Source organism: Bos javanicus, chromosome 3, assembly GCF_032452875.1.
Source record: "Bos javanicus breed banteng chromosome 3, ARS-OSU_banteng_1.0, whole genome shotgun sequence".
Classification (NCBI taxonomy): domain Eukaryota; kingdom Metazoa; phylum Chordata; class Mammalia; order Artiodactyla; family Bovidae; genus Bos; species Bos javanicus.
In genome coordinates, this window is record NC_083870.1 from 14,342,195 (window position 1) to 14,367,004 (window position 24,810).

Genomic DNA, 24,810 nt, shown 5'->3' on the forward strand with positions numbered 1-24,810 from the left:
GGCTGGGGAATCTCTTCTCTGTGCTTGTTTCCTTGTTCCTGCATCTCTCCTCCTGCTGGAATAGGCCTGCTTGAAGTGTAACCCCCTTCGTTCCCTTCACGCTCACTCTCCTTGCGAGAACTCCCCTCTACAACCTCAGAACGGGGACACCAGGCACCCACCTCTCTTCCTCTCTGAACCCTCAGCCCCTTTCTCCCCAGACTGAACTCCAGTCTGCTTTACTGGACACTGGGCACTCCAGCTTCTTCCAAATATCCTTACGCTGTTTCCCAAACCCTGTGTTTCATTCATTCCATAAACACTGGACTATTCTGTGCCATGAACTCATATCCACTGACATCTTGACTTCACTGACCTTCAGAAACTAACAAATACAGAAGGTCTATATCCTGTAAGGCTCGGCCCAACTCCACTTTTTTCTCTCTCTTTCACACACACTCACACACACACACACACAGGCACCAGACTTGCTTGGGCTCAAATGCAGCTTTATTTTCTGCTTGTTTTACAGGTACCCCATCCTGCAAACCCATTCTCTTGGGAAACAGAATGAGTGGGCACAGGGGCCTCCAGGGGAATGGAGGGGACAGGATGGCTGGCAAGGAGAGGGCAGTTGAGGCACTTAGAGACCTACTCAAGGCCCTGAGGCCCAGAATAGGAGGGAGAGGGCCTAAGGCAGGACTGGAGACACCCAGATATTGATGTTACAGAAAAAGCCAAATGAATTTTTGGCCAACCCAGTATTTCCCAGAAGCCCCTCTGGGCACTACCATGTGGACTTCAGCTGCACCCCTCTCATGCTGTCACTCCCCGTGGTGGAGAGCATGGGTCTAGGGAGGCTTGGTGGCAGAGGGCAGTGCCGGGGGCCTTGCCCCTTAGGGACCTGGAGCTGGATTGGGAGAGGGGTTCAGCCGTGCCTTCCAGTGCCCCACGAGCCTCCACTGACGTCCTTCTTGGGCCTCTACTGGGCGCAGAGCTCGAGCCTGGGAAAGACACACACTCACCCTCCACCCTTGGGCTCCTTGTCTTTTCTCTTCTCAGAGTCTGCCCTCTCCTGTTCTTGCTCCTTGACCTCTGATCTCATCAAAACACTCTCCCTGGCTCAGCCCTTAAGAGCCCAGACTGTGGCTGCATATTCTCAGACAGCAGCGCTGAAGGGGACCCCAAGAGCATTCAGCCCACCTCCTCTGTGCCCCAGAGAGCCGTAGTGATGACTCCAAGTTTACCTAGCCAGCGATGGGCAGAGCTAGGACTGGAGCCCAAGGCAATATGAGCTAGTGTCTCCCACCTTTCTCCTCCTGGCACTCACAGGCCTGCGGGGCACACAGGAGATCTGGGGAAGCCCCCAGCGACCATTCTCCTGGCAGCGGATCAATGGTAGGTTGCGCTGGGTCAGCCCCTCCCGGCACCGGTAACGAAGCACTGTGTCGACTTCATAGCGCAGCCGTGGGCGGCCAAACACTTGAGCCAGGGGCAGCTCTGGTGGGGGCCCACAGGACACTGCAGGGAGAACACAGTCAGGAACTGGGAGCCCGGCTCGAGCAGTCCCCAGAGCTGGGATGGAGGAGAGGAGTAGGCCACGAGCTGACATACAGAGAGAGGGCGGTGGAAGGGCTTCCCTGCGGGCTCAGGGGCAGCGAACCGCCTGCCTGGGCGGGAGACAGGGGCTTGATCCCTCATCCGGGGAAGGTCCCAAATGCTGTGGAGCAACTAAGTTCACCACAACTACTGAGCCTGTGCTCCAGAACCCAGGAGCCGCAAGTACGGAAGCCGGGCGCCAAGAGCCTGTGCTTCGCAACAAGGGAAGCCACCACAGAGCTCCTGCACTGCCAGTAGAGAGCGGCCCCCTCACCGCAACTGGAGCACAGCCCGCACAGCAAAGACCCAGCGCGGCCAAAACCAAATAAAATAATAGAACCGTTTAAAAGAGCAGGGGTTCCTAGTGAGCCTAATTTGTTATCCCTCCCTTGCTCACAGCCTGGGGCACACTTCCGATTCCTCAGTGTAGTTTTGCACTCTCCTCCTGCACACACATCAGTTCCAGGATTCCCTGGCCCCCACCTCTCCTCCCTCTTGCCTGCCCTCACCCAGCCCCATCTTGCAGGTGTAGGACAGGTGGTAGTTGCAGGGAACATCACTCCATTGTCCCTGATCGTGCCACACCATAACCACGCAGTTCTCTCCGGACAGGAAGTAGCTGTCTGGCTGCCCAGGGTTCCAGTTCTCATAGAGCTGGGAGGGCAGGGGGAGGATGCAGGAGGTAATGAGGAGCTCCAGCACCAGGAGTACGGGGAGGAATGGACCTGGAGGGCTTGAGGAGAAGGGGGTCGAGGAGGGGCACCAAGAGAGGGAAGGCTAGAGGGGTGGGGAGTAGGGGACCCCAAAGGGAAAAAATGTCAGGGGATTTGGGGGTAGGGGTAATGGGAACCAGATGAGAAGAAAAGAGAAGGGGACACAAGGAAGAAGGGCCAGGAAGAGGGAAAGGCACGGGGCCAGGAAAAGGAGACGGAGAGATGGGGGTCACTGGGGGTGGAGGGTAGAAGTGCTTCGAAGAAACGACCTAGACCACGTGAGGGGCGGTCGGAACCTCTCACCAGGGGGACGCCATCTGACCACAGGAAATCCCCTTCGATGGTCCTGTCATTGAGCCCGATCCACTGGTACTCCCGGTATCGATCTGGGGGACAACCGCAGAGACGAAAGTGTGCAGTGAGCTTTGCTGCCAGCAGAGGGCGGCCATTCCCCGTCACTGAGCGGTCTGTGGGCGCTAGGGGTCCAAGTCCCCGCAGCCCCAAATCCACGCTTCCCGGTATCCTTATTTCTCCCTCTAACCTCTGCACACGGCAGGAAGGAAGACAGGGGCGTAGGGGTGAAGGAAGAGGAAAAATACCACTAGGGCTAGAAAAGGGAAAGTCTGGAAAAAGTAAAAACTTTCAACAGCGCCAGAGTCGGGGAGAGTAGATGGAGGCAGGAGAGCCAGGGAGGTGGGGAGCGATTATAAACGAGCCCCCAAGGAACCACCAGGCTTATGCAGGTGTGTTTTCTGCGTACTTCTCAGCCCTCCTCTGCCAGAAGCCCCACTGCCCACGTGTGGAGTGGGAAGGAGGGAGACAGGAAGGAAAAGTGAATGAATGGATGAGGTAAACCAAGTAGTGAGTACCTGAATGAACGTATAAGGGAGTTAATAACACACTCTTTAACTGACTGACTGATGAGTGAGGGAATGTGTGGATGAGAGAACAGGTGGCGAGGGTCGCCTCCCTCCCTGTCCCCAGCCCACTGTTGATGAAGTCCTGTTCCTCCGGCGTGCTGATGCTGGCCAGGTGCGCGCCGTACATCCGGCACTTGTTCTCCGCCTCCTCCCAGCTCCTTCGGGCAGAAAAGTGCTTGTAGCAGGCACCCTGGAAGGCGTCCCAACCGGGGCTGCAGAAGTGGAGGCCTGGGACACAGAAGGGCAGGCAGCTTATGGGGAGGACCCCAGAACTCTGAGAGGCTGGGTCCCCAGACAGGGAGACTGGGCTCCTCCCACCGCCGCAGACCGAGGGGCGGGCCTGAGGGCAGGAGGGCGCGCCCAAGAGCGAGCGCCCGCTTAGGAGCTGGAGGGGCCTCGTGCAGGGCGGCCCTGATGCCTTCCTTCTCTGCAGCGAGAGACCAGGGTGAAGGCTGGAGTCCCGACCTGGGTCTCTGCCATCCGCCATCCGAAAGAGAAGCCGAACCTTCCTCTCCTCCCAGGAGAATGGAGACCGACAAGTACTGAGTGTGCCTGCCAAATTCCAGGCTCACAGACTCCCCGAGAGAGTCGTTTTTGGTTCCGCTTAACAGATAAGGAAATTGAGGGTAGGCCTCAGAGAAGTTTTGTGATTTGTCTAAAATGGTAATTCATTATCTGCGTTTCCACTGCAGGAGGCCCGAGTTCATCCCTGGTAGGGAACCGAGATCCCGCCAGGCGCGCGGTGTATCCAAGAGCAAGGAAAACAAATGGAGGTTCACTAATGACAGGTCCACAGGGGAAGTGTCCCCTTCCCCCTCCGCCCCCCTCCCCCAGAACCAGTGCACTGTGGCAGGGCCTAGGCTTCAGAGATCCCCCAACCACAGCCCCTCAACACACTCACCAACATCGCACAGGTCCCCCCCATAGCCAGGCAAACACAGGCAGCGGACCCCCTCCTCCTCCTCCAAGCATGTCCCGCCATTGTGGCAGGGGTTGGGGACACAGTCACCTGAGGGGAGAGAAGTGAGGTGGGGGGGCAGGGGAGCACAGCTCTGCAGCCAGCCCTCCAGCTCTGACTCCCTTGTCCTGGGGGCTGTCACAGCGTCCTCAATGTTCTCCCTGAAGCCTGAGTTCTGGGTTTCTCCTCTCCTCACTGTTTCAGCACTGGCTCAGTCCTATGCTGGTCATTGTTATGCCTGCCAGTGTGGGTTCTAACGGGACCAAGGGGATGTGTCCAGGAAAGCTCTCAGGGTATAACTCCACCAAGGGGAAAGATATCAGGCTGTTAGTCATGCACCCTGGACTCTTACCTAGCTTCTGGCTCTGCTGGGTGACATTGAGATGGTCACTTTACTTCTCTAGGTCTAGAGTTTAGTCCCCCAGCCCCTGTCATTGCTCCAGGTCTTAGCATGATTCTGGGTAGTCTAGATAGGCTGGGTGGAACTGAAGGAGAGGACAGTCACCATAGGAACAGTGAGTTCTGACCTGCCCTTTACTGCTTCTGAGACCTGATACTGGGGTGGTCCGGGAGGGAGCTAACCTGGCTCCCCCTGCTGTCCACTGGGCAGAGTCAGGCCCAGAAGCTGCTGGGGGAAGATCCAATGTACTTCCCTCACTCTATGCCCTCTCCTTCCCCACTGCCCCCAACCCATCCCAGGAATGGAGCCCAGTAGCTCCCCCTGTCTTGCAGCACTGGCTCCACAGTCTCTCAACATCATCCAACCTCTGCCTCTCCTCTTTATCTCTTCAGACTCTCCCCCCTCACCAGACTCCCCTTTCCCCCTCCACTTGGGGCCTTCTGAAGGTTCCCCCAGCCTAGAAACCCTTTCAACTCCTTCCTTCTGGTTCCCTCTCCTCCAGGCAGTCTTCTTGGACTAACACACTACCCTGAAGGCCTGCAATCTGTTATCTAGGTCCAGCTCCAGCTGGCTAGGCCATCTGCCTCCTTTTCTGCACTCTCTCTCAGGATGCTGGGTGGCTGCCCCTACGCTGGGCCTGGGTGCTGAAGGGGCTGACAAATTCGACTGCTTTCTGTTCCAGAGGACCGGGAGAAGATGAGCTCACAGACTGACAGGACAGGTCAGGGTTCTCAGCCCAGCTTGGGGCGGGACCTTCAGACCATGCCATCCACTCTTGGAGGCCAAGGCCAGGGCCCACAATGCTTCACTCTGGCCCGAGATCCCACTGCCTGGTGGGGATCAGAGCAGAGGTGGGGGGAGGAGGAGCTGGAGTTGGTTCAAAGAATTCTTCTGGGATGACCTAGCTGTTCTGGGTAAAATGAATCAGCGGTTCCAGCACCACTCCCCCTGTCATCACCCCTTCTGCCAACAGTTTCTTCCAATCTGGTGTTGCTGCCTCCCAGGGTGAAGCAAGGAGGGGAGGTGTTTTACTTAACTCCTTAAGCACTAGGTCCTACACAAGGTAGGAGTCCTGAACTCCCTTTCCATTCCTCACACTTTTCTGCTTCCCCTGGGGTCCTCTCTGCCCAACCCTCCAATCCTGGTGGACAAAGACTCTCAAACTTGGTCTGTGGAGTCCCACCCAAGCCAAAGTTCCCTCTCCCTGGCTGTGAGTGGCAGAACCTGACCAGGAGGGGAGGCTGTGTTGGTGGTGAAGGAACTTCTCAAGACTTTCTGGTATTCCCATCCCCCCACCCCTTTTGGATCAACTATTATACACACTCAGAAAGTTATCCCTGCCTTCCTGCTGCAATAGCGGGCTGGAGGACCACTCACTCATCCCCCAGGTGGGGTAACTAAGACACCACAGATACTTCCAATGGTGCTCCTCTCCCACCAAAGCCCCTTCCCGCCCAGTGCAGCACTGTACTCCAAGGCCAGCTGGGCAGGGAGCCAGTAGTCAAAATGCATGAGCCTAGGTGTGATGCAGAGACCCTGAGCCCACCCTGGACCATCTAGAAGAGTGGTCCTGGGACTAGGAGGATCCCAGCCTTCTCCAGACATCTCCATGTGGAAATTCAGCCTTCACTGAATAGGTAGGGCTTCTTGGTCTCAGACCCCAAAACCTAACTCCCCATTCCCCCTCCCTCCACACTTTCCATCTTCCCTTGCTGATCTGTGTCTTCTCCAGCATTAGCAACTTTGAGATCCTTTGGGTTCAGGGAGGGTAAAATAGCGGGTGAGGGTAGTCATTAGCACAGGAGTTAGTGGAGGAGGGAGAGATCATGGGCATGAAAGTGAGATTCTAACCCCTGTGGATGTTTGCGAGAGGGGAACAGGCTCTTGGGGCACCTGGATGCCAGGGAACGGCCTCCACGCTAGGATGGGCTCTCTCTGTCAGGACCCTGTGTGTGCGGCTCTAGATGGGAGCCAAGAGGCTGGATCAGAAGTGAATACAAAGGGACATATACACACACATGTGCGCACACGCACACACACACGCATGCACACACTCTGGGCTGCAGAGGTTTCTCCCTGTCAGAAGTGAGGGAACACAACTCCCAGCACGCCCACAGACTGAGAGACAGACTTCTCTGGGGTAATGTGTAGATGTCAGGGGACAGGAAGGAAGGCAGAGACAAGCCTGAGGAGAGCATGAAGAAACAGCAAGGGGCTGTTAGACCAGTAGGACAGGAAAGGGTGCAGGCTGAAGATGGAAAAGGAAGAGGCACAAAGACACACAAAGACCCAGGGAGAGAGAGAGACAGAGACAGAGATGGAACCACAAGAAGCACCAGAGCTACCCAGCACACAAATCCATGGGATGAAAGGGGCAAACAGCTGGGGGTGGAGACAGAGGGTGCCAGAGATCTGGTTATAAAGCAGTTTAATAGAGATTTATTTCCAAGGCTTGTTTCCATGAAACAGTTGAAAAAAGTACTTCATAGAAGTAGTTGCTTAAGGCTCTGTGGGGATAAGGGCTCTCCTGGACCCCAAAGGTTGAGGGGTGGGAACGGGACTCCAGGCTTCCCTGATACCAGTGGGAGGCAGCTGAAGGGGGGAGGCATACAGGATGGGGAGGAGGCAGCAGGGGATGGGCCTGGGCCTTGAAGAATGCAAAAGGCTGTGAGGGCACCCACTGAGCAAGGCCTGAGGGTGCTCTGTGGGGCCAGTGAGATGTGAGTCACAGGTAGAGAACTGAGGCTAGGAAAAAGTTCCAGGTGGTTGGTGGTGGGGCTGGGGGTCACAGTGAGGATTTCAGAAACAGGGAGAGGTCACAGGGTGGGAGTCACGGAGTTGGGGGTTATAGGGTGAGAAGTCAGAGAGCTGGGATGGTAGTCACAAAGTGGGGCATCCAGGACTGGAAGCCTGCAGGTGGAGGTGGGTAGGAGAATGAAGGCAAAGGGGCAATGGTGGGTTAAAGGACTATGGGTCAGGTGATCCAGAGCTGCAGGGGGAGGAAGAGGAGGAGGAGGAGGAGAAGGAGGGAGGCTGAGCCTTGGGCAAAGTTACCTGATGAGGGGGCCACGGCCACTCCACCACGGCTGGCACTGTCAGTGGGCAGCACTGGCTGGGCACGCACTGAAGTCCCTGCTGGGACAGTTCTTCTGGAATTCTCTTCAGAGGAGGTCTCCAGATCCCTGGTATCCCCAGGGGCCCGTGTGGCTGGAAGCAGGGAAGGGGCATCCTCGGAGCTTCCTGTCTCCTCACTCTCTCCTCGAGGGGCCCCAGAGAGCTCAGGACCCCCAGTCTCCTCCTCTATCTCTCTTGCCCCAACCAGAGTGGAAGGTGGGGGGGATGCCAGGTTCCCCTCCCTAGGAGTGGGCAGGGTCTTGGTGGGTGGTCCAAGGACTCTTGGAGGCCTGGGAGCCTCTGGCTCATCATAGGGTGGTGGTGATACACCAGGCTGGAGGGCAGCCCTCACTGGAGGCGATGCCTGGGTGAGTGACTCCTCTGGAACCGGCTCAGTGGGGAGAGGGGCCTCTGGGTCCAGGCTGCTGAGCTCACTGGGCCAGGCCCACAGGGCCTCATCTTCCACCTCCTCCTCTTCTTCTTCCTCTTCTTTCTCTTCTTCACCCCTGTATTTCTCTTCTTGCTCCAACACCTTGCCTTCCTCTTCTGAGGACCCCAATGGAGGCACAATGGATTGGGTTTCGAATTCTAGGCAAAGCACAGATGATTCAGCACCAGGGACAGCACCCGCCAGAGGACAGGAAGAAGGAAGGGGAAGCGGGGAGACAAGTGGGGCTGGGGAGGGTGAGCCCTGGGGGACAGGCGAGAGGCTGCCCTGGGGAGGAATTGTCTTTGCTCTGAACCAGAAGAATTTCAACCGGAGTTGTAATATTAAGGCAACACTTGAGAAGGCTCTGTGAGGTGTCATTAGTCCAGGAAAACCTGGTGGTTGCATCTCCCTCTACCAGTCTGTTAAAATTCTGTTTATTTAGGATAGGTGATGGGGAGGAGGGACCAAAGAAAGGAGATCCTGCCTTCCCAAAGGGCAGCTTCTTAGTCCAGGCATCTCCAGATCTAGCCATTTGGGAGTGGGCTCTGCTGGAAAGGCAAAGGTTGGGAGAGGGACAAGGGCGGTGCCTTGCACTACTGTGCTGTTGAGAGGGCAGAGCCACAGTGGGGACAACCCCGGCCTCAGCCCAGGCCGGCCCCTTCTGCCTCTAACTTCTTCCGGGCAAAGACACCCCCAGGATGAGATTTGAGTTACCCAGGAGGGTTCTAGGGGCCTCTGCTGGGTCTTCTGGAGTGGAGCTCCCACCACCTCCATCCTCTATAATGGGGATGGAGTAGATGGCTCCTCGGGACTCGCTTTCCACAGCTTCCTGGGGCAGCTTCAGTTCCTCCAGGGTCTCAGTCACTGTGACAATGGCTTCCAGTGCATCAGAGGCCAGGTCAGAGGCTGGGTTGGCTGCCTCAGGGATGGCAGAAGGCTGGGCAGAGTCTGTGGCAGAAGGAAAGTGCCAGTGGGAGGTTAGAGAGGTGGCTCTCCCCCCAGCCCATGCCTGCATGTGAGGGCTCTGGGTTAGACTGAGAGATCATGGAATTCTCTTAATTCTCTCTCATCCTCTCTGTGAAGCACTCATGGGGCCCAGGGAGCACCCCAGGACTTCATCACTCATTCCTCAAGCATTAATCAAGTGTCCACTATGTACCATGCCAAGCAATCTCCTGGGCACTGAGGACGGAGTGCAGAGCCAAATAGTATGATTTCTGCCCCTATTATTATATTCTAGATACAGATAAGCAAATAAACATACATTATAACTTTACCATCTAAAGAACAATTCAGCAGAGTAAGGAGATGGGAAGTACTACTTTAGACAGACTGGTAAAGAAAGGCTCAGGAGAGAAGCCATCCCTTGGAGACAGAAGGATGAACAGAATGGCCTCAGCATTGTGGGACCCTGGGTTTGAGGCAAGATGTGAGGGATCCCAGTCATTCCAAGACTTTAGAAATGGATGGGGACAGGCTGCCATCACCACAGGAGAGCTGAAGGACAGAGAACAGGAAGGACATTCCACCATCACCACCAGACGATCTCAGTGTTGGGGCAAAAGGGCAAAGGATGAGCAGACCTATCATTTCAGGACCTGCTCTCTTCAAATAACCAGATTTTTAGAATGAATTGACTTGTCCCTGGGGAAGGGAACCAAGAGCAGAAAACCAGTGAAGGGAAGGTGGAATTGGGCTAAGAAAAGCCCTGGGGGCTGACCTTGCTCAGCCAGACAGGACAGGACAGCATGTCCTGCCTGCCTTTGTCACCTGCTCATACCAGACGGAGAAGGCAAAGGCAACCCACTCCAGTACTCTTGCCTGGAGAATCCCATGGACAGAGGAGCCTGTTGGGCTGCCGTCTGTGGGGTCGCACAGAGTCAGACATGACTGACGCGACTTAGCAGCAGCAGCAGCATACTGACAAGCTAACCTGTGCCCTAGGCTGCTTCTGTCCCCACCTGCTCCCCACTCTAGTCATCCTCCTCCCTAGCTCCGTCTCCTGATTCAGTTCCTCTTTCCATTTCGTCCCAGAATAGTGCTTGGCATATAATTATAATCAGTGTTAGAAGTGTTAGCTACTGTTATTATAATTATCATCATCACCATTATCCATGTTCCAGTAAGCCTATTCAGATGGACCTGTCTTCCTGTGGACTTGACTTCCCTACTCCGCCCAGCCTCAGGCCAAAGCTGTCTGGAGATCAGTCCCAGTGGAAGTAAAGCTTTTCTCCCAGTCTTTCCTCATGCTGGGAGTGAGACATCTTGTCTTCGGTCAGACTCGGGGCTCCCATGGCAGCAGTTGCATCTTCCTCCTTCAGACTAGGGGCTCCCTGAGGGTAAAGACTGTTTCTTCTACCACCATTTCTGCCTCCAGCAGAAATACCAGTATTAGTACAACTAAAGTACCAGTACTACTGAAGGCTCCCAGCGGGGGCAAGGACTCAGATACTCTACGGCAATGCCTCCCTGACTGTCAGTCACCCTTGGCCTGGGCCCTGTGCCTCTCCTCTAGCTCTCAATATAAGACATGGGCAGGAAGCTGTCTCTACACCCAACTGTCCTTAAGGATCTGCTCCCTGTGAGGGGTAGGGGATTACGTCTGTCCATCAGTATTTGGTGTTAAAGAGTTGATACCTTCAAGCTTAAGCTGAAGGCTCTGGAAACCCTGCTGAGGGCTCTGGAGGCTATTTGGTTAAGTGAAGTGGATCATTCCTTGGATTCAGAGAATGTTGGTCATCTCTGCTCTGTTCATGAGCTGACCAGAGATGGAGACATGATTGGCAGCCCAATAGGGGAGAGGGGGCAGTTTAGGCAATGCAGAGAGGTGAGCCCTCCTTGAGGCCACACAGACCAAATCAGAGGGCACCACCCGCAGCACCAGGAGGCAAATGGCAAAGACCCAGGAGAAACTGGTCAGGGCCAGGGTGGAACTGGAGGGCTCGACTCTGACTGCCTGAGATTGGTCTCAGCCTCTGCAAGGGAGTGGGCTCACCTCGGAAGCAGTAGACGTTGAAGCGGCTGTGCTTGTTGGGGAAGCCGGTCTGGTTGGGGAAGAGGAAGAGAGTCTTGACACCAGGGAGGCCCCCACCACAGCGCTGGCTGGGGGTGACGATGGGGTAGCGCACACTGCCATCAGCCAGCCAGCCAGGGCTGCAGCGGTCCAGGCCACCATCCCAGGCTGCATACAGCTGGCCGGTGGTTGCAATCTTAGCACCCCGCTCCTGGCAGTATGTCCGCGCCTCCTCCAAGGTCAGCTTGTCTGGAGGGGCACCCAGGAACAGCTCTCCTGGGGAGGAAAAAGAGGCTGGGTTACCAGGAAGGTAGCTCCTTCCACCCGGGGCTCCCACTGGGACTCTGGGCAAGCTCCTCTGGGCCTCAGTTTCCTCATCTGTGACATGGAGCCCATCGTCCTACTTCACAGGATCAAAGTCTTGACAGAACCTTGCTGCTGCTAAGTCACTTCAGTGGTGTCCAACTCTGTGCGACCCCATCGACAGAAGCCCACCAGGCTCCGCCATCCTTGGGATTCTCCAGGCAAGAACACTGGAGTGGGTTGCCATTTCCTTCTCCAATGCATGAAAGTGAAAAGTCAAAGTGAAGTCGCTCACTTGTGTCCGACTCTTTGCGACCCCATGGACTGCAGCCTACCAGGCTCCTCCGTCCATGGGATTTTCCAGGCAAGAGTACTGGAGTGGGATGCCATTGACAGAACCTTAGGATGGATACTACTACTCAAAGGAACCTGGCCCAACTTCCTCATTCTGCAAGGAAGGAAACTGAGGCTCAAAGATGCTAAAACGTAAAGGGATGTATGGAACCTTCTGGTGGGTCTGATGGTAAAGAATCAGCCTGCAATGCGGGAGACTGGGGTTTGATCCCTGGATCAGGAAGATCCCCTGGAGAAGGGAATGGCTACCCACTCCAGTATTCTTGCTTGGAGAAACCCATGGACAGAGGAGCCCAGTAGTGCATGGGGTTGCAGAGTCAGACACGACTGAGCCACTAACACTGGATATCCACCAAAGAGATGTACAGCAGGTGGCAGCAGAGTCAAACTCAATCTCCTATCTCAGCCACCTGTCTGGAGGCTTTGGCTGTGAACCTGTCTCTATGACAGTGTTTGGACTTGTCTCTATGACCGTGTTTGGAGAGAGGGACACTGTTTCCCTTACTCCTGGCTACACACTTAAACACAGTATGGTAAGGTCCAGCAGAGGCCCAGGAGGACCTAAGGGCAGCCCTGGAGAGGGGTCTCTTCCCCTGGGAACCTCCCACCCCCAATCACCATTTAGTTCTTCAGCATAACAGTAAACATCATAGAGGTCATCGGGGTCGACCACTCCGTAGTTCCGGACCCCAGGGAAGCCATCCATGTCTCCATAACAGGCCTCTCGTGGCGTCTGGATGGGATACCTGGGGCGGAGATACAAATGCCTTCACCAGGAGCCGTCCTGTGGTGACCCCCCACCCCCACCACCAATCACATTGCTTTCAGTGCAGCCAAGTGTCTTCTCAGCTCTGCAGAAATGCATCCCCGCCAGCACACGGTCCTAACCCGCCCGCCGCTGACCAACTTCGTCTCCCACAGGCAGGGAGCCCTATAGGGCCCGCCTGTGGCAGCAGCCGGCAGCCCCTGGTAGAATCAGAAGCTATAGCCCCCTCAGAAACAACTAGAAATTCGTGGTCAACAGCCCCAGCCCACCTCACGGTCTGGTCGGACAGCCAGCCAGCGTCACACTGTTCATAGCCCCCGAGGTAGGCGGCATAGAGCTGCTCCGGAGTGGCGATTCGGGCTCCGATGCGGGCACAGGCCTCCTGGGCCCCAGCGAAGGAGAAAGCGTAGCGGGCAGAGCCCTCCCGGTAGAGAAAGACGACCCCTGAGGGGCAGAGAGGACCCTGAGGCGGGATCACCCAGCACACTGACTTCCCCTTACTCTCCTTGTCACTCCCCTGTAGACAAAGGGTAAAGTCCAGATTGTGCTCACTCTACAGCATGAGGGACTTAATTTAGACTGTGGGTAGAATTTTCCTCCGCCTGAAGAAAGAAAGGAGGTAAACTCCTTTTGCAGTTCGGTCTGCGTCTTCTAGGCGTCTGCTTCCGCCCCACACAGTGGGCTCCCCTCCCCTTCTCCGGGAACCCTCTCCATCTCCGACCTCTCACCTTTGACCTTGACCTCCACCGCGTCGCTGCTGTCGTCGATGCCGTGCTGGACCTCGCAGCGGTAAATGCCTGAGTCGTTGGGCCGCAGCTCACTCAGCACCAGGGAGACGTCGGTGAGTGACGCCGGGTAGGCAGGCAGTGCCACGCGGAACCGGTAGGCCTCGCTCACCTTGACGCGTAGGCCCCGCGCCACTAGCACCTCGGCCTCCCGGCCGCCGGACAGGAAGGTCCACTTAACCCGCGGGGAGCCCTGCGCGGCCCGGCGGCTCGGCGACGGCCGCAGGTAGTGAACGTGGCATGGGATGGTGAGGGCGCCGCCCAGCACGCCCTGCAGCGGCGCGTCGCCCGCGATGCGCACGCGGAAGGCCCTGTCCTCTGTGGACGGGCGGAGCCGGCTGGAACTTCGCGTTGTAGATCTACCGCGCCCCACCCCGGGGTTTCTAAGCCCCGCCCCAGGATCCCAATGCCCCGCCCTCGGGTTTTCGTAACCCCGCCCCCCGGGCCCCAACCAGGAACTCAGGGCTCCGGCCGCTGAGTCCTGCAAACTCACCTGTAGGTCCCTCACGCCCACCCCTCAGGGTCGACAGACCCGTCCACAAAGTCTCTCAGCTAGTTTTGCCCCCAGAGCCTCCCAATACCACCCTAGGATTCCTGGGCCCCACTCTGGGTCCTCAAGCCTCACCCCTGGGTCCTGCAACCCTCTTCTCAAAATTTCCCTAGTCTGTTCCTTCAGAGCCCCTTTCTGGATTTCTTCCAGTCCCATCCCTGTTCAGCCTCGCAGCCCCATTCATAGTCCCGGAGGGTCCCCCATCCTCCACCCTAGAGACCGACAGCCTTGTACCTAGTGCCCCACCCCAGCCCTACTCCCCAAATTCCATCACCCTATCAAGGACCCACAAATCATCCCTGATTTTCAAGTGTCCCCGCATAGGCCCTCCCCCACAGTGCTCCCAATTCCTGGGCCCTGGAGGCTGACAGAGGTTGCTTAGGGCTGGACAAGAGGCTCCTTCCTACCACAGGGGAGATGTAGGAGACAAACCATGACCCTGAGTGGGGTTACTTACCTGAGCTGTCTCCTTCCAGAGCATCAGCCAAGGCCACAGGGATCCAGGCCAGAACCAGGGTTGCCAGGAGGGGCAGGAACAGTGGGGCCATGCTGCAGGATGAGGGAGGGACTGGAGGAGGAAAGATGGGATTAGACCTCAGGATGGACTTCTGACTCCCCACCGGATCCACATGGATCATACATATCCTGACTCCAGGAGCCCACTGTCCCCACCTCATTATTTATTAACACTCCTTGTGATCCCTGTCTCCCCCCAGGGGATTCTTATTCAGAACCAAGACCTGGGTGCTGTCAGCTCACCATGTGACTTCAGGCAAGTTCTTTATTCTCTCATTAAGCCTTTATTTTCTTACTTGTAAAGGAGCACCATTACTACCACTTCACAGGTTGTGATGAGGCTATGTGCTTTGAGAGTGCATTCCATCAAAAAAGAAAAACAACAGAAACAAATAAACCCTGCATACAGTAAGAGCTCAACAAGTGCTTATGGCATATAGCATAATGGCAGATGCTATTATGCTTAGAGTCCCCTCTGTCCTCCCAGGGCCAGACTTGTTTGGACCCTCCTCCTCCCACAATACCTATCCAACTTTTCCTCCCTATACCTTCCTCCCTAGCTTCCTCCAGGAAGACTTCCTAGACTAAACCCAGGCAATGTACAGCTCTCTCCAGTCTAACCCCTCCTTGACCTCCCCCCTCTACACTGCACCATTACTTATAAGGAAACTCTTCTCTTTATCCCCCAGCATCCTCCACCCCCTCCTCCTTGGCTGCCTTCTCCCTCCTTCCCAGCCTTTCCTTTCTGCCTGGCACGGGCTTTCCCACCGGATCTCCTGGCTCAGAAACCAGCTGGGACAAAGCCCCTGTCTCTGCTAGTCTGGACTCCATCCAGCCTCTTCCTCCCCCAACTCCAGCACCAGGCTAAGGGGGATGTGTGAGAATAAATGAGAGGGACCATTTCCCATCTGCCCTTGGCCATCAGAAGCTCTGAGAACTCAGACTATTCCTCCGAAGATCTCAAGGCACTTATTACACTCTCATAATGGATGGGTGGGGGTGGGACATTGAGAAAGGGCTCAGAGAGGGATAGGGTTGAAACTGAGTCCCCAGTGAAACCAAGTCAAGTACCAGGCCAGTGTGCCCCAAGGAGGGAAGGCTGCAGAGCCAACTTCATTTTTAATGGTTGGCCTAGCCTCAAAAGAGCATGGAGTCCCAAACTGCCATGGAATAGGCCAGGGGTGCAGCAGGAGAGATGAAGGTTAGACTATAAGCAAGACTTCCTTGACATCAGGCTTCTTCCCACTGGCTACTCCCCATCTTCGCTGACCAATCAGGCTCTGCCCTTGTATATATATATATATCCCATTTCCTGAGCCTGAGCTGATAGGAAATTACCCTCTTCTCCCAGATCCTCCCAAAGATCCCAGATCTTCCTAAGGATGCCTCCCCACCACTGTGATCTCCGTTTCCCCAGTGTGGCTGGGCATCATTTCCTCAGGGTCAGAGGTGGGGGTGGAATGGCAGGAGCCAGATACCCAGAGCCTCTCTTTGACCTTTGAGAGGGAGGAGGTTCTTGTTGGGACCCAATCAGAGGATGCTGGGAGCAGCTCTGGGCATGGGAGCACTTGAGAGGACTGCTTTCTGGGGTTGGAGAGGGGACCATTTGGCATGAACAGTCAGTGCCTGCCGGGTGCTTGGGAGACTGTTTTGCCATGCCTTTGAGCTGTGCCAGGTCCTGAGCTAGGCCCTTCTCTGGCGCCTTCCCTCCCCTCTCCCTGGGCTAGGGCTGGAGCTACTCACAGCTCTTTGACGGGCGGCCCAGAAACCCATATAGTTGGAACCACTCTGGGACCAACACCCTAGAACCTCCTTTCACCCCTGTTACGTAGGTGGGGGAATGAGGGGAGAAAGTCTGAAGCTGATGAGGACCTGGATGTGCTGAATCATGGAGGGTATCCCACCCCTACCTCCAGGATTGGGAGTCACTGATTAGCAAGGCCAGGAGGGTGGCCCTGATTGTGTGGTTCTTAGGAGCCGAGAGTTCTGCACACCTCCTACCCCCTCACCAGTCCTGCCAAGCTTGGACCTCAGCCCCTTCCTGGCATAGCTAGAAGTCCTGAGAAAACTTAAGCACCCCCTCTTTTGGTCCCAGACTTAGACTCAGGGATCCAAGCCTTAGTCTCCATCCCACACATCCTCCCACCTCCGTTCCATCTTCTCATTCTCCAGAGCTGGACACACCACTCCATCTCTAACCTCAGGAGCTCAGCCCTCTTCCTGTCCCTTCCCCTGATGCCACACCATTCCTCCACTCCAGTTTCTGGATTTCTGCCCTTGTGTTGAGTTTCCCCAGCTGTTTGGGAAACTTCCCTCATGTTACAACATTACCATTCCTGTCTGACGATGAATGTCTATCCCCTCACAGGCTTCATAAATCCAGTCCACAGAGAATCAAGACCAGGCTGTGTGTGCCCACCATCTCCATGCTGAATGTCCACCGGCTGGCAGTGCAAGGTCTGCCCCATAGGAACTGAGCTGCAGTGCTCAGCAGAGTCAGCAGGGATGCACAGGAGGCCAGAACTTTGGTCACCTCCGGGGGGAAGCTTTCAGCTATCCCCTTTGAGGCCCTGTGAGGGGCAACAGGAACCTACACAATATCATTGAGGCCTTAACAGGGCCTACAGGAGCAATTGCAGTCATTGTAAAAAATAGGCCTATTTATTGGAAGCACAACTAATAATATGATTAGCAACATCGCCAGCTGAGCTATTGTGAAGTATAAAACCTGAAATGTGGGTGATGCTGTTATCAACGGCAAAGTTAGCCATGACAATACAGGCACTGGTAATACTTGGGGTGGATCTGTGGGTAACAGTGTCCCTTGATCTCACTGTATTACCTGGAATAGGAATAACACAGATACTAATGATGCTAATAAAATTGATGGCAAATCTTAGTCCTGTTAGAACCCCGTGGGCTGAGCTATTCTGATAGGAAGGGAGTATGGAAGTACTTGACGGGGGAGGGGAGTGCTTCCCAGCCCAAAAGCAGCGCTAGGAAGGAAAACAGGAGTGCTAACTGGAATTCCAGCTGACAGTTTCTGACTGTCTACCTGAGCCAGGCCTCTTAACTAAATGCTTCCCATGTATGCCTGTGTGCGTGCTAAGTTGCATCCAGTCCTGTCTGACTGTTTGCGACCCCATGGACTGCAGCCTGCCAGGCTCCTCTGTCCAGGGGATTCTCCAGGCAAGAATTTTGGAGTGGGTTGCCATGCCCTCCTCCAGGGGATCTTCCCCACCCAGGGATCAAACCCTTCTCTCTCATGTCTCCTGCATTGGCAGGCGAGTTCTTTACCACTAGTGCCACCTGGGAAGTCTTTTCCATGTATAACCTCAACTTTAAGAAAAATACTCTTTAGGCATTACATCAATGAGGAATCCGAGGTTCAGGGAGGTCAACTAATTTGCCCAAGGTCACTTATCAAGTAAGTTGGGATTCCATTTCCAGTGGGCGCCAGGACCACCCAATACAGAGGCTCCTGTCGGCTGTCGCGCGAGCTAGAGGAGGTACCCCTAGGGTGGCCCGCCCCGGCTCCTCCCGCGCTGCTGCCTGCACCGTGGGTACCCAGGGGCGGAGGATGAAGGTCGGAAATCTCCGCCGTAGTGCTGGGACTGGAGCCCGCAGCAGGGAAGACGCGAGAACCCAGAGGGGCGTTCCCATGAGCTCGCGGACTCGAGGGGGCTGCGGGTTAGACTGCAAGCAGCAATGGGGGTGCCAGCGGCAGAGCTGGAGATGGCAGGATTGGTAGCAGGGGCCGTGGGCGCTCCGAGCTGGCCGACAGCCGGCCTCGCCGAGGTGTCAGGGGTCTGTGGGGTGAGTGCGCCGGGGCCGCGGGAGGCAAAGGCTGAGGGGTCGGGGCAGCAGACCACAGGGCAGCCGCCGGGAGCGCCCTTCTCTCTCCCTCCCAGCTGGGAGGCCGGGATGCCGTCACACTCACCTACCCGCAGGCAACTGAGGATCGGGGTGGGGGTGAGGCACCGCGAAGTTTGCCCCCTCCTCTGGGGGTCTCTTCTGGGTCCACGGCTCGGTCCTGCAGCTGCAACCGAGACTGCGGCGGGGACTGCGCGGGCGCGAGGAGAGGCTGGGCCCGCAAGACGCTCGGAAGAGGGCGCCGGGCCGCTGGGCGCCGCACAAAACCCCCTTTCTTTCCCCCCGCCCCCGCCCCGCCCTTCCTCGAAGCCGCCCCTGCCCCCAGGCTGGGAACGCGGGGGGCTCGGGAAGATCACGCGACCCGCTGCCTTCTCTGCATCGGTTCCCGGCGGCGGCAGCCGCGAGAGCAAGGACGAGCGAAGTAGGACATCGTCCTGGGGATGAGAAGCCGAAGACTTGGAGTAGGGAGGGAGGGAGGGAAGGCAGAAGGGGCGGGCAGGGAGCGCTCGCGATCTACAGGATGATGTTGCAGCTGGAGGGATGGAAGTTAGACTGTCGGAGGGACTTCCCGTTTTTCAGGGGGAGAGGAGGAGGGACTCAGCCAGTAGAGAGAAGGATGAAGGGAGAATGGGAGGGAGGCTTTGCTCCTGGAGAGACATCACACGTATAAGTGGGGGAGGGAATCTCTTTTTTGGAGGCAGGATCAGGTGCAAGTGACCTTAGCCACCTCCCTGGAGGAAGCTCTGATTGGGTTTTGTCTTCCCTGATGCTCCCACTCCCTGCACAGAGGAGGAGCTGACTTTGCAGCTGGAAGGATGGAGGTTAGGCAGCAGATTCATGGGTTAAGGAAAGCAAGTCAGGACCTCTCTAGACATGGAGGAGGGGACGTGGCACTGTGAGCGGACATTACTGGTCATGCAAACCAATGTGCAAAATGCAGGCGTTGCTGGGAGCCCAGAGGGACCGTAGGCCAGAGCTGTCGCTGATGAATGCACAGCCTGGTGCCAGGGGGTGGGCCTTGAGAACTGCCCAGCGGCTGGGGACTCCTCAGCGCCCAGAATACCAATGACACCCCCTTCACAGCTCCAGAGCCTCTGCCTCCCTCTTCTTTCCCAGGCTCTCTCTCTCCTTCCATCCTCCCTCCTGGGATTCCAGGCGAAGTCCATGGTACAGACTGCGGGCAGGACAGCCAGACGCCTGGATTCTCTCCCCTGGATACCAGGGAAGGCATTGAGGATAGATTGTCAGGGGCTTGGATCCCCACAAACTTCAGCAGCACCTCCAAAATATCCCAAGGAAAGTGGGCTGCCTGTAATGGAAATGCAACCTCAAGGCAGGTCCCTTGCCCATCCAAGTCACTTCTGTATGGGATTCTGGACTGCACTCTATTGTATGCCCCAACTGTCCCACTCATCACTGCCTGCGCTGCCATTCCCTGTGCTGTGGACTTGGCTCCAAAGGTCTTGAGAAACTCACAAAACAAAAAACCCTCAAACAGAAAACTCTCCTCTCCAAATCCTTGAGGACCTAAAAGGTATTATTCTAGCCCTTTCCCAGAGACCCATCTACTGTAAAGACAGAGCAAGAAAACCAGTAGTGGGTTGTAAGGTCCCTCAGTAAGAGACATGCCCCGGGCAGGGATGCAAAACTGATGGGGACAAAGCAAGGTGCCTGGGGAATCTGGGGAGAAAGAAGCCTCAGTTAATCCATTTCATTAAACAGATACTAACTGAATGTCCACTATGGACCAGGCACTGTTTTAGGTCTCGGGAATGCTGTCCCATGTTTTCTAGTGGAGAGGAGGGGATCTGAGAAGGCCTCTGGGGACAGATCTGGGCAGCACCTGGGTAGTCCTGGGACCTCCCTTTGTTCTCCTCAGACCTTGCATCCCCGAGCTGAGAGACAGTCTCAGCACTGGTGCCTGCATCCAGCCTAACCCCCACTCAGGCTCATCTCCACATGGGGCTTGATGGAGCTTGAGCACAGCCAGGCAGAGCCAGGCAACTGAGTGGCTGAAATTCAATCCCGGTGGTGGCTCTCATGTAACCACAATTCTTGCCTCGGGGAAACCTGGCTGTGACCAGACAAGACAGAGAAAGTGACCTTCCTCGCCACCTCCCCTTGTGACTAGAAATGTGGGCACAGGTTTTGGTGCCCTGGAGGAGTCCAACCTCCAGCAGCACCTGGGTCTGGACAAGGGCTGGAACCAGACGGTCTGTTCCAAGATGCAGACCCCTGGTGGGAAACCAGACCTGGTGAGAGAACAGTCGGCCACTGCTGTGAAGATGTTGAAGAGAGCAGCGCTCTGGAGTCATGGGCACTGAGGTCAAACTCCTGTACCACCATTTGCAGTGACGAAACCTTGGAAAGGTCATTGTTTCTTTGGAACATTTCTTCTTGTGTACAACAGGCTGAATAGTATCTACTGCACTGGGGATGGGTAAGGGAGGCACCATAGCTTAGGCTCAGCAAAATCTATTTGTTTTTTTTTTTCTTTTTTAATTGAAGTAGAGTCATTTACAATATTGTGTTAGTTTCAGGTGTACAGCAACAAAATCCAAAATCTAATTATTTTCCTTTACTAGTCATACACACAAACTGTAATCTGCACCAGATCTCCTGGCCAGGAGGTCAGAGGGCCACTTCCCTGTGAATGAGGTAGAGGGCTCATTATTTGAGAGAGGAGTCCTTTCCCAGGGGAGGAAATGTGCACCCTCCCAAGACTTTCCATTATTTCCAGATGTGAAAATTCATACCAAAGTCTAACCTTGCCTTTGATCTGGCAATTTTTGATCAGGGACTTTCTTTACTTGCATCTTGACCCATGGCCATGGGACAACCACCCCACCCCACCCCACCTACTGCCCATTTCTCTCTTCTTTCTGAGAAGAGATGAAACCAGGACTTTCCCTTCTAGGACTCAGAAAGGGATCCCCAGGGACTGGCTGGAAGCAAACAGGATTAATGGAAGCAGGAAGACTGAAAGTCAGTTTTCAGGTAGAACTTTCTGCCCCAGTAACAGGAGGAGCATGTCTCGGATAACCTTAGTATCTTCTGGACGAGGAAACTGAGACCAGAGTGGTGAAGTAACTGTCTAGGGTCACAGGGCATGTACTTGACATAACCAAAATCAAGTCTCCAGACTCCCAGGCGTGGGTTCTTGCCAGGGACGGCAGCTGTCTCTCTCAGAGTAGGGAAAATGGGGGAGGTAGAAAGAAGAGAGAAGTAAGTGGGGGGCAGCTCTGTGCCCTCTCCCACGTGCAATCCAGCTGGCTGTCTCCCAGCCTCCTGGATCCTGGAGAGTTTTCCAGTCTCTCTGGATGAGAACAATCAATCTCCAGACCACTCCCCCCACCCCCACCCCGCCAATATCCTCCTTCTAGGTCAAAGCTGAGGCCATGACCCAAGTTCAGGAAACAGAATCTCCCCTCTCCTCCCCGAGTTCTAGCTTCTCAGCTCCCCGCCATCTCCTGTTAGCCCTGGGCCTTCCTCACTGGACCAGTCAGTCACAGTGGCTACTGAGAGAGCTTGTCCTTCCAGCTTCTGGAACACCTGCCCCCACTTTCCCAGACTCGGGGTGGGGGCCCAGGCAGCTTGGTTCCTCTCTGAGGCCCTCCACATTGCACAGGCACCTGGATCCTGTGCCATGGGGACATGGGAGTGGGGCTGAGATGGGGGATGGGCATGGCGCTGAAGGCTGGCACAGCTGTGTTTGGAGAATAGGGGCTTTGATAGCTTCTGAAAAGGGCCAGGAAGCACCGGACCCCAGCCCTAGGGAGGGAGGGCACAGGAATGGGCTCCTGAGGGCTCCTGCAGCTGACTGTGGGTGGGAGGGGAAGTAGGGTGGCGGGGAGACAGCGCCAGAACCTGTAAGCTGCCCAGCACTGTGGGAGAGACCCTGCGACGTGAGCAGGAGCCAACTGTCCCCCTGAGCTGACAGACCCTCGCTTTGAGGGCTGCAAACTCGTGTTCAGAGGAGACCACAGCTGAAGGAACTGGAAGCCTCAACCCTGAGTTCTTCCAAACCTAGTTCTTGAGAAAAAAGTCCATGCCATCTGCAGGTTCCCTGCTGCCCCTCTCCCACCCCCTGATGGGGATAGACAGCTCACTTTTTCTATTCTGGGGCAGGTAGGTACTCTCTGAGTCTCAGTTTCTTCATTTTTAGAATGGTAATAACACTATTTTATGGTTTTGATGTTGGAACCATATAAATGCTTTATATAGTTAGAACAAAAAAATTAAACTGGAAGGAATTAATTTTAAATTAACTTAAATGGAGAAAAGTGATGCAATCCCTAAAATTTTAAAACAAAATGAAACAAATGCACTAATTATATATGAAGTTGGAGGTAAACCCACATAGAAGAATTTTCTTTCAAGTGATTATAACACTCAGCATTTTCTATAGATCCCCAGGAACAAAAAGAACCATGGAGATATCTTACTGTTGGCATTATTATTTTGAAAAGTGCTATTATGGTGATAAAGCAAACAAGTAATTATAGTAATGGTGTTCAGAAATAAGATTTTCAGTGTAAGAAAAGGAAAATTAAACAAAAACTGCTCATCTTAAAACTGAATTGGAAATAACGGCATGAGCTCATGATTTACATGTCTATCTTCTGAGAGAAGTCTCTTGAAAAGGCTTAGAAGCAATGACAAATCAATAACAATGAATACCTCTTATATCCAGACTGTGGTCTCTAAATAGTACTTTTCACAAAAAGGAACTCTTTGGAGAAATTCCAGGTCTGGGGCAGGAGAGCCTGTTATACTTGAGAATAAGGAAGTTATAAGACTCAGGTCAAGTTCATGTGAAAAGGACCCAGCAGCCAACTTGAGAAGATTCCCACTGGCCAAAGATGAAACCACAAGGGCATTAAGCTGAAATGACTGGAAGAGACTGAGACACATGAAAAGAACACAGAGTCTCTGAGTCTATGATTCTACAAAACAGGGTCACTGGTTCCCCTCTGGATAGTGATCAGACATCAACTCAATTTTGAAAACGAACTGGGTACAGCAGATCCTGTTGGTGGGCCCCATCCGTCTGCCCTTAGCAATCACCTCCATAGGCCAAAGGCTGCTGACCGCCCAAGGGTTAGTTTCGGATGCGCAGGTACGCCTGGCTAAGTGCATCGCAAGTCAGAATGGCCCTGCAAACGGCCCTCCATCAGCGGCAGAGGGCAAGCTGACACACTGAAACCCAGCCCCTTGCCTCTCAGGAAGGAGCCCTGGGAAGCAAGTTCCTCCCAGAGCTCCCGGCAGCTTTGAGCTTCAGCTGCCCTCGGTCATCACCTGCCCAATTTTATTTACTTAATTATTATTGGATTCCTCCCCTTCCTGTTAAGGTTTCCCTTTCCTATTAAGGTCTGGGAATTTTCAGACCCCTGAGTCCTGAGCACACATGTGTGGGCACAGCTCCAACTCAGTGGTGCATTTGTGACTGGGTGTGAATACATGCAGAGACATGAGAAAGCTATGTGAGCAGGAGGCCCGGCCCCCGCATAACCTGTCTCTGCTGCACCCCTGCCTCTCTCAGCTCACCCTATAACCTTGTGCGGTTTGTCTGTGATTAGAATTCAGAGGAGAAAGCTTATGCCTGGTCCATGGCTGGGTCACTGTGACATATTGATGGGAGCTAAACACAGGCTGTCACCACACTGCAGCCCCACTCATGGGTGGCCCTGAAAGACAGTGGTGAGGGAGTATCCTCCCAGGGGATTGTTTCAAGCAGTACACTGGTCATCTACTTGGCAGGGAGAGAGGTGACTTGAAGGAAGTATATACATGGACTCTTGAGCATGGCAAATGGCTTGTTGGTTGATCAGGCCAGGAGAGGGCAAGACTGGAAGGTTGGAGGTAAGGAAGTCTAGGCAAGAGCCGTAGTGGATGGACCTACAGGGGTGGGCATTGTGTCTGATGGCAGTCCCATTTAAGAGCATTCACTGCAGAGGAGACATTGAAGAGCTAGGGGCACAGAGGACTCCAGTGGATAACAGCCAGCCTTTGTCCTCCACCATGCCAGGGCTTGCACAATGGGCCTGTGAATGGAGTAACTGTGGCAATAAATATGGAGACTAGATAAGGGCTCACCAGCATGGGCTCCCTGTCACCAAGTCTGGTCTAGCTGCTGCCAAAGCTGGATGTTCAGCCTGTCAGCAGCAGAGACAGATATTAGCTCAACATGGTACCATCCCTCAAGGACACCAACCAGCCACTGGGGAGCATACTGATTACAACATACCTGTTGCAGTCTGGCGGTGGGGAGCAGTAACTCCTTACTGGGATTAATGCATATCTGGATATGGCTTTGTTTTCCCTGCCCAAGTACCTTGGCCATCACCAATATCTATATCCAAGGACATAAAGGAAAGGGTTTATCCATATGAGACGCCATGTAGTATCACCTCTAACCAAGGGGATCTACTCACAGTGAAGTAAATGTGCCAGTGGGCACAGGATCACAGGGGTCCACTGACCCTACAATATACAACGTCTCTTTGAAACTGCCAACCTAGTGGTACGTTAATGTGG

General features: G+C 54.8%; 1 protein-coding gene across 4 annotated transcripts; it reads right to left on the reverse strand.

Annotated features, from left to right (window-relative positions):
• Nucleotides 1–471: 471 nt before the first annotated feature.
• Nucleotides 472–18,741, reverse strand: BCAN (brevican). 4 transcript variants are annotated; one of them, XM_061403082.1, is made up of 14 exons: nt 18,341–18,741; nt 14,342–14,452; nt 13,278–13,652; nt 12,819–12,993; nt 12,402–12,529; nt 11,109–11,402; nt 8,828–9,061; nt 7,624–8,271; nt 4,113–4,220; nt 3,281–3,439; nt 2,595–2,677; nt 2,088–2,232; nt 1,310–1,500; nt 472–983 (listed from the first exon to the last, which is right to left on the reverse strand). In XM_061403082.1, the coding sequence occupies exons 2-14, from the start codon at nt 14,430–14,432 to the stop codon at nt 876–878; spliced, it is 2,739 nt and encodes a 912-aa protein (XP_061259066.1). In that variant the 5' UTR covers nt 14,433–14,452; nt 18,341–18,741; the 3' UTR covers nt 472–875. The 4 variants fall into 4 exon arrangements, with proteins under 4 accessions (XP_061259066.1, XP_061259074.1, XP_061259084.1 ...); XM_061403090.1 differs by having other exon boundaries at nt 18,345–18,535; XM_061403100.1 differs by lacking the exon at nt 18,341–18,741 and adding an exon at nt 14,644–14,993.
• Between the last annotated feature and the right edge of the window lie 6,069 nt (nt 18,742–24,810).

Excerpts from the sequence above, each read along its gene's own strand:
- BCAN (XM_061403082.1), bottom strand. The coding sequence starts at position 14,432 with ATGGCCCCACTGTTCCTGCCCCTCCTGGCAACCCTGGTTCTGGCCTGG. Across the intron at positions 1,501-2,087 it reads CACCTGCAAGATGGGGCTGG|TGTCCTGTGGGCCCCCACCA; the intron begins GTGAGGGCAGGC and ends TTCTCCCTGCAG. Across the intron at positions 984-1,309 it reads CCTGTGTGCCCCGCAGGCCT|GCTCGAGCTCTGCGCCCAGT; the intron begins GTGAGTGCCAGG and ends TGTCTTTCCCAG.